This window comes from Corythoichthys intestinalis, chromosome 4, assembly GCF_030265065.1.
Source record: "Corythoichthys intestinalis isolate RoL2023-P3 chromosome 4, ASM3026506v1, whole genome shotgun sequence".
NCBI lineage: Eukaryota > Metazoa > Chordata > Actinopteri > Syngnathiformes > Syngnathidae > Corythoichthys > Corythoichthys intestinalis.
In genome coordinates this window covers 3,774,802-3,783,979 of record NC_080398.1, presented here as the reverse complement: position 1 = coordinate 3,783,979, position 9,178 = coordinate 3,774,802, and the positions used below count along the sequence as shown (strand labels likewise).

Below are 9,178 nucleotides of genomic sequence, written 5' to 3'. Positions count from 1 at the left end.
ACAGATATAAATACTGGGAGGAAATGGAATGTCAATAAATGCTTATGTTTCCATGCCATGGATGGTAATCAAAGTCCAATCCATTGGACTAGGAGAGGTTGCCAGCGACTCCCAGTCAAAAAGGATTTGACGGGTTATCACGCCGATGCAAAGTTTTTTAGTGTTTCGCGTCCTTTGGACGGTTCAGTCCAGGTGTCTTGCACACGCCCATTTGAGGTGCGGCTGCACGGACACGTCGATGGCGTCCGATACGGTGAACCAACTGCATTGGCAAGCGTATGCCCGGACGCCGTTCTTCTTCCTCAGCTTGGCTGCCAGCTTCTTGTGGTCGGGCATGTTGTTCCTACATGTGCGTGGGAGAAGTTGTGTGAGTATTACAAGAAGTTGGAGAAAAAATTTTGTACAATTTGCACAAACGGTGGGAAACTCTGGGTACCGCATGATACTATACGATTTGCGATACATATGTAACGATGATCTCACGATATGGCGATACAACAATTATCGATACGTTGGTCAGTAAACATACTTTTACTTTTACTTGAGTAAATTTGTGGAGAAAAAAACGCTACTTTTACTCCGCTACTTTGGGCTAAACAAGAGTCGTTACATTTTTTCTCTTTATTCTACATATTAGATTTACTATTTTTTGCCAGCTATGCTAAGTAGCTGTAGCAGCTGTAGTAGTAGCAAGTGGCTCTACCGATTTCCCCAATTAGACGTCGCAACAATAATCACATGATAACAATCCATACCTGTCAAGTTGTACGGTTTTGGCGTAATTTGTACAAGTGAGCACTGATTTTTAAATGTGTACGCCGTACGTTTAAAATCTGTACGTTTTTCGTGCATTACGGGGTTTTTTTCTCCGTTTGGATTTTTTCACCGTTTCGGCAACTAGACAATGTGCGTTACGATGCGTTACTACGTTGGTTGAATGACGCGAGAAAAGTCAGAGACACTGAGAGGGAAGGTGTTGTGACGCTGTAGCAAACGCGATGCTAGGCTAGGTGGCTCCAATATTTCCTGACTGTAGCCGACGGCCTACAATCTACGCCTAGATATCAAATGCTTATAGAACTACTTGCAAAATGACAGACAGCGGCGTTAATAAACAGCCATTTTGAAGCAGTAGACTTCTCAGAAAGGCTCTGTTGTAGTGAACCTTCCTAGCGAACTTAGTAACTTTTTATCTAAAATACTCCTAAATCGGCAAAATCTTGACTTGAATCTATCTTTAAATGATGAAACAGTTATAAAACTTTAACATGTCGAAAGTAGACAGAAGGGAACTAATGCAAAAACGGCAACAATTTTAATACCTTTAATAGTTGATTCACAACATTAAACGATTTCCAAACATAGCAAAGGTTACTATGATTTTTTTTTTAAGGAAAAAAAAACATGAAAGGTAACACCAGTTACTTTGCCAAGTAACTAATTACTCTTACCTTCAGGTAACTGAGTTAATACCTCACTTACTTTTTGGAAGAAGTAATTTTTGACTAATCAATTACTTTTTACAAGTAAGATTAACAACAATGGTCGTAAAGATGAAGTCTGCAGAATGAAAACTGACAAAATTTCTGCCAATTTGTTGCCAAACACAATTTGCCTGCAAGTATTGCTGATCACTTCTCAGCTAAAGAAATGTTCCCTGACTCAATGATTGCATCGGTAAGTTAATTTTATCAATTGACCTTTTTAATTTATAATTGGACACACTAACGAACTACCTTCAAGTCAAACTGAATTGCGAGCTGAAGTGCCATGAAGTGCAACCATCAAGACATGATAGAAATTGCCAAAAGTGCTACATACAAGTATAACAAAAGTCACTGTTAAATTTTAGTAATCATGATATAGCTGAAGATATTGATTGTTCTTTGATTGCACCGGGTTATATGTTACAATATTACCAATAAATTCATATTATTTTAAAAATTGAGTTTTATTTTTGTTTCATATTGCACGCTATATAGAACGTTATAAGATTAGTTACCAATTTGTAAGGGCATATGCCACTATTTGTAAGGTTGCCCAAAAGCCTCGGGTTGACAGGTATGACAATTAGACGCTCTATCTTCACGCCAGCCTCTTCAATCACGTGGTGTGTTTAAAGCACCGTCAAAAATAAAATATTTTATATAGAGCGCTGCCCTCAACATGGCGCGAAAGTGCAGATTTTAACCTCTCTCCTAGTTTTTATTTGACACTGATTGACCACGGAAAACTGGAGATAGGATCCTTTTAATTTCAAAATAGTATTTATGAAGGAACTCTTCACTATTCAAACTAGGAACTATTTTGTCCACCAGAGGGGACTCATGCTCTTTGGACGACTCAAACCTCATTTATGTTATTTTTTTCTCTCTCATTGGAATTCAATGATATTCTTTTTGTATTTATTTGGCTTAATGTGGTTATGTAATGTGTTATTGTACCGTATCATTATAATTATAACAACAGTTCATATATATAACTTTGTGCTGAGAAAAAAATATGATTGTTAAGAAAAAAAATCCAACAAAAATATAAGCAGTTACCCACAATACTGCTCGATACTTGAGTATTCTTTTCACCAAATACTTTTTTACTTGTACTTGAGTTCATTTTTTGGAAGACTATCTTTAATTTTACTTGAGTAATATTATTTTAAAGTAACACTACTCTTACTTGAGTAAACTTTTTGGCTACTCTACACACACCTCTGCCCGGGAATGGCTCAAAATCATCAGGAAGTGATCGAAATTCAACACGAAGTGACTCATAAGTACATGAACATTTATAACTAAGTGACCCGTAATTAACTTTTTTTCCTGCCATTGGCAACTTTAACTTAAACTGGGATTACTGGCTGTGAATGCTCTGGTTTCAGCGCAATTGATGGCGCTAGATGTCCAATCCAGTCAAAATGAATTGGACGTCTAACGCCGTCAATGGCAGCCAGTAAGCTAACATCGACACCATTCTACAATAAAGGAAGATTTTGGTAGCAACCTGTAGTGACTAGTGACACTTTTTAAAAACAATATATCGATTCTTGGCGGGAGCATAACAAGAATGTTTTGGGCTACTATGTATCGCGATATATCACCTTTTCAATATATCGTCACACCCCTAATTTGACGTAAATGGTGATATCTCCTGCTTATAATATTATAAGTAGTTTACTTATTTTGATTCAGAATGGGTTTTTTTTTCCTCTTGAAAACGATATATTTTTTTTAAAGCTGCTCCAAAACATTATTAACTGTAAATGTTTAATTTCAGCTTGTATTGATATTTTATTACTTAAAAAATAGATGTTATGCTTGTAAAATTACAACTTAATTTTGACATTTAAAGGTTTGGTTCACTTTTGCTTTATTGCTTATATTTTGACATGCTGATAGGCTAAAAATGTTGATTTAATTGTCGTTTCATTACGATTATTCTTTCTCTTAGCGTAGTTTTTTTAATTTGTAATTTTGACTTGTTTTTTTAATTCACGTTTAACAAATATACACAGCATACACAAGTATATAAAAATACTATTAAAATAAAAAGACTAAATATGAAAAATCAACAACAACAACAAAAAATTCTGCAAAAATTCAGGAAATCCTAAAATGAAAACAAAATCGTAAATATATAAAAATAGATTTTCTAAAATTCAAAATAAAAAGAATAAATTTAAAGTTTTTAACATTAAAAATGTAAATTTCTAAAATATGAAAGGGTTAAAAACAAAACAAAAAAACAATACGCATGTATCGCAAATCGTAGTTAATAAATTATTTCCATTTAATTTATTTAAGTGTTTAGAGTAGTTTTAAGTATTTAAATTATTTTTCTATTCCTTTTAAGGATTGTTTTTTTTTTTTTATTCAATGTTCAGAAATCTATTTTTTTAATATCATTATTACAATTTTAAAGTGCCCATGCATTCCTGCAACGCTTTTTGATATACAGTACATATGTTAAATATGTATTCATGAGTAAATGGGAAATTTACACAGATAAATAAGTATTTTTTGTAGTAAAATTTCGCCTGTCTCAACAACTGCGCTTTCGGCTCACCTGAGAAAAAGGTAATCGCACGATGAATCCCACTCGCGATCGTCAAACATCACAATTCGGAAGTCGCAGGAAGTGCATCTTAGCTGGTCACATGACCTGCAGTTGGCCAACGTAAAAAAAAAAAAAATATATATTAATTGCCGGCCAACGACGGGGATAGACATCCAGTCCATTAGAACTGGAAGGGTTGGCAAGATTTGGACGTCTATCCGCGTCAATGGCATCCATTCACCTTTTGGATGTCGCCGTTCCTATTCCTTTTGCCAAGGCGCTGCCTCCCAGGTAAACAGGACAGCACCTGAACGTATCAATGGACTCAAATATTAAAAATATGGAATTAATTTTTAATCGTCTTGTATGTCAAGCTTACTTTCTCCCTCCATGTTGACAATGAATTTGGTCACCTATGGAAAGCTGGGCAGTCTGAAATGAAATATTAACAATAAAGATATCGAATTCAACATGTTTATAATATTTATCACCTTAGTTGGAGGTATATTTTTTTGTTCTTCCTCCTTGAATTCCTCCAAAAGAGCGTCAATATCTTCAGTGATGCTTTTTGTCTTCTGCCCACATCTGCTGGCAAAAGACAATCTCACTAAAAGCAATTATAAAATAAACAAAACAAACTAAAGCCACTTGACAAATAGCTGCTCGTTAGCTTAGCCGCGTCAGCTAGCCTCACCCGACATTTCGTCGGCCGTCGCTGTCTTTTCCGCTTTTTATCTCCTTATTGGGGCTTGCCGCTTTGTCATACGAGACTGATATGTTGCGACAAAACTTCTTTTCCACTTCGTCTAGCAGTTCGTCCAAGTCGTCTTCCATAGCGGCAAAGCTAGCTAGGTCGCCATTACAACATTTGACGTTGCTAAGTAACGTTAGCGTCCGGTGGAAATTCACCTTCAAAATAAAATTAATGTGCTGCGTTACCATCGCTACACGGATAATTCAAATGAAGACAATAACAAGACAATATATCAAGTTTAATATTTATTTCATTCATATTTAATTCGGTCACATTTAGCACAAAACAACACAGAAAAAACGCCGGTTGCCTTTATTTTGAAAGTGAAAAAGGGAAGTATGATGACGCCAACACAAAAGTAGCGATTAAAACACCACATTGCACTGACAGAGGATTTTGAGATGTGAATTTCACGAGGGAATTAAAATAATAAAAATGTCAGGAATGAAAAAATCGTTGTCGGCAGGATTCGAACCTGCGCGGGGAGACCCCAATGGATTTCTAGTCCATCGCCTTAACCACTCGGCCACGACAACGTGAAAATCGCGATATCGACGGTCTGAAAATATCGTAACTACGATAAATGGATAATAAAATATAAGTGATCCCTCGCTACTTCGCACTTCGAATTTCGTGGTTTCAGTCTATCGCGGATTTTTTTTCAGTCAAAAAAATGCATAAAAAAGTAGAATAATGGAGAAAATAGGATGTAAAATCTGCCCGTTCCCTAACAGAAGGCAAGGAGAGCCCGCTCAACTTATTCCGCCGCTCTGATTCGCTGGCCAGCACCACTCGGTAATATCGCAAGCTGATTGGCGAGATGTTTAACCTTGTTGCTATTGAAGGAAAATGGCTCCAACGCGTCCTCCGTCTGCTCAATCATCTAACGAACCCAGGAAGAAAAGAAAAATGATGACGGTACACGAGAAAGTTCAATTATTTGATATACTTAAAGTTGGCCACAGCTATGTGTCTGTTGCACGCCATTACAGACTAAATGAATCAACCATTTGTGACATAAAAAATTAAAAAATTGAATTTGTAAGCCCAAAAACTCACACCATACAAGCTCTTTTGATTATCGCCCGTCACGTTTGCGGTTGTGGCAAAAACGTGGGTTTAAAAAAAAAATAAAACTTGAAAGCCTCATTGGAGAAAAACAGTAGTCTGCACGCACCACTAACCTGGTAGTGACCCGGGTCCAAATCCGGTTTGGGAAATACAGCCATCCATTACTTATAAGGAACCTTATTTGCATTATATATTGACTTAAGTTATATAGGTAATTTAGATTGTCTTCCCATATGTTGTAAGGATAGAATTGCCACTACCATTATGTTCAGCCTTTTCATTTACTGTGGCACTAATGTGCCGTCCATTTTGTCCCCCGAAAAACATGTTTGATTGGCTGATGACTTGAGCCCCCGCCCCCACCCAAAACACACACGCGCTAACAGCCCCAACTACTGGTGCATGATAATTATTGGTCCGATAATAGCAATTATGACGTCATCCCGATAAATCCAATAACATTTATAATAGGACCGATAATATGTACTGTTGTGGCTTTACAGTTTACACTCGAGTATGGGAAATCAGTTGACCATTTGCGGGGCATTGCTCCCACCTGCTGGTCAGAATAATTCACTGCATCTATTTTTTGTTACAGCAGTTTGGTTTAATCACTTACACATTGTGGTGTCTAGCGGTAGCATTGACAGTCGTGAATGCTTTCTGTTACATTTCTGCCTCGGAAATATATGTAAGTATTTTATGTTTACTATAACATATGGATGTGCAATATATGTTTACTTCTGTGGTGAAGGGTCATAGGTATAGAACTTCATAAGTTGTGTTATAGAAGCCAGCCAATGCTTTAGTAGCTCAAGCTAGTGTGCTATGCTACACATATAATAGTTGTGTATTTAAATGTATTGTGCAGTTTGCTGTATATTGAGTATTGAATACGTGTATTTTTTTGCTGTACTTTCATAATATTAAGACGAATGTCTTCCCATAAAAGCAAGAAAAGACCAAGCCTTGTGGTTTACGGAAGTGTATTTATTCTTAGCTGGCTGTCGGGCAGTGCAGAAGTGAAACGCACTGTTTTGTTCATGTCATTAGGAAAAATCTGGTGTGATCAAAGGCAAATCTATGTTGAATCCACCACTTTAATTTTTTTTTAAACCTCCATGTGTTCAAAAACTCAGGTTATACATTTAAAAATTATATATTTATTATCGGTTATCGATATCGGCTTTGAGGAGCAGGAAGTTATCAATATCGGTTTCAAAAAATGGATATCGTGCACCCCTAGCCCCAACAGAAATACAACGTCCACAACATCGCCTACAAAGAGGAGGGATATTTAAAGGTTTTTCCCGGCCAGCAGCAGCCACTGTAATTAATGTAAAAAAGTTGTGGGGTTGGGGAACACACCACTAATTTTGCTACTGACAGTTCGACCTGCATCAGAGTTCGCGTGACACCCACAAAAAAAAAAAAAAAAAAAAAAATTCGGTGTTTTGTATTGTATATACATATACACTCACCGGCCACTTTATTAGGTACACCATGCTAGTAACGGGTTGGACCCCCTTTTGCCTTCAGAACTGCCTCAATTCTTCGTGGCATAGATTCAACAAGGTGCTGGAAGCATTCCTCAGAGAGTTTGGTCCATATTGACACGATGGCATCACACAGTTGGTGCAGATTTGTCGACTGCACATCCATGATGCGAATCTCCCGTTCCACCACATCCCAAAGATGCTCTATTGGATTGAGATCTGGTGACTGTGGAGGCCATTTGAGTACAGTGAACTCATTGTCATATTCAAGAAACCAGTCTGATGATTCCAGCTTTATGACATGGCGCATTATCCTGCTGAAAGTAGCCATCAGAAGTTTGGTACATTGTGGTCATAAAGGGATGGGCATGGTCAGCAACAATACTCAGGTAGGCTGTGGCGTTCCAACGATGCTAAGAAAATATTCCCCACACCATTACACCACCACCGCCAGCCTGAACCGTTGATACAAGGCAGGACGGATCCAGGGTTTCATGTTATCGACGCCAAATTCTGACCCTACCATCCGAATGTCGCAGCAGAAATCGAGACTCATCAGACCAGTCAACGTTTTTCCAATTTTCTATTGTCCAATTTCAATGAGCTTGTGCAAATTGTAGCCTCAGTTTCCTGTTTATAGCTGAAAGGAGTGGCACCCGGCATGGTCTTCTGCTGCTGTAGCCCATTTGCCTCAAAGTTCGACGTACTGTGCGTTCAGGGATGCTCTTCTGCCTACCTTGGTTGTAACAGGTGGTTATTTGAGTCACTGTTGCCTTTCTATCAGCTCGAACCAGTCTGGCCATTCTCCTCTGACCTCTGGCATCAACAAGGCATTTCCGCTGACAGAACTCACGCTCACTGGATATTTGTTCTTTTTCGGACCATTCTCTGTAAACCCTAGAGATGGTTGTGCGTTAAAATCCCAGTAGATTAGCAGTTTCTGACATACTCAGACCAGCCCTTCTGGCACCAACAACCACGCCACGTTCAAAGTCACTCAAATCACCTTTCTTCCCCATACTGATGCTCGGTTTGAACTGCAGGAGATTGTCTTAAACCATGTCTACATGCCTAAATGCACTAAGTTGCCGCCATGTGATTGGCTGATTAGAAATTAAGTGTTAACGAGCAGTTGGACAGGTGTACCTAATAAAGTGGCCGGTGAGTGTATGTATTTAAAAGGGACATAATACTGTCATGGATGGCTACAATGTCCAGTCATGACAGTAGGGGCCAGTATTAGCATGTCGCTTTCAGTGTAAAATACACTCGGGTCTGATAAAGTGGCGACATCCGGTAAAACTCCATTTGTGTCCTGTATTTCAGATTAGTTATAACTTCAAAAAAAGCCGGCATTGTACGATAAACGATTCCCAGTTAAAGATATGCAGCTTTATGTTGATATTTTGTGGGCTAAATTGGGTGTTTAACAGCTACTGAATTGTTTAGTTAAATATTATGTGTTGCTATAAATGCCAATTTTGCTGTCTGTTTACAAGCACATTAGCAGTGCAGCTAACCATAGCTACCATATTGGCTGTCCCTTTACACTAAGTTACTGAAATATTAGGTGTACTACTGTAGCGCATATGCGGAGATTAAGGGGTGCATAGCGCCCCTGGTGGCCTAAAACGTCATTGCATGTAATTGACTTTAAAATGGAATTTAAAATTAAGATTTTGCCGGTAAAATGGTTTCTTAAGTTGTAACGCAAAAAATCAAAAATCAAAAATGAAAGAAATGAACAAATAAAATATGTTTCTAATGGGTTAAACTTACTTTTTGAACACATTATCTGACTAGT

General features: G+C 37.8%; 1 protein-coding gene and 1 non-coding gene across 2 annotated transcripts; both read right to left on the bottom strand.

Annotated features, from left to right (window-relative positions):
• Window positions 1-183: 183 nt before the first annotated feature.
• cfap418 (cilia and flagella associated protein 418) lies at window positions 184-4,933 on the bottom strand. Its single transcript, XM_057835023.1, has 6 exons — window positions 4,748-4,933; window positions 4,545-4,638; window positions 4,433-4,485; window positions 4,295-4,360; window positions 4,063-4,158; window positions 184-343 (listed from the first exon to the last, which is right to left on the bottom strand). Exons 1-6 carry the CDS (start codon window positions 4,885-4,887, stop codon window positions 184-186), a joined length of 609 nt encoding a protein of 202 aa, XP_057691006.1. The 5' UTR covers window positions 4,888-4,933.
• Window positions 4,934-5,261: 328 nt separating this feature from the next.
• On the bottom strand, window positions 5,262-5,343 carry trnas-aga (transfer RNA serine (anticodon AGA)). The gene has a single exon. It is a non-coding gene; the product is annotated as a tRNA-Ser (tRNA).
• Window positions 5,344-9,178: the final 3,835 nt, after the last annotated feature.

Coding starts and splice junctions, on each gene's coding strand:
- cfap418 (XM_057835023.1), bottom strand. CDS start 4,887: ATGGAAGACGACTTGGACGAACTGCTAGACGAAGTGGAAAAGAAGTTT. Junction 4,159..4,294: donor GGAACGGCGACATCCAAAAG/GTGAATGGATGC, acceptor GGCCAACTGCAG/GTCATGTGACCAGCTAAGAT. Junction 344..4,062: donor TGCGATTACCTTTTTCTCAG/GTGAGCCGAAAG, acceptor ACGCACATGTAG/GAACAACATGCCCGACCACA.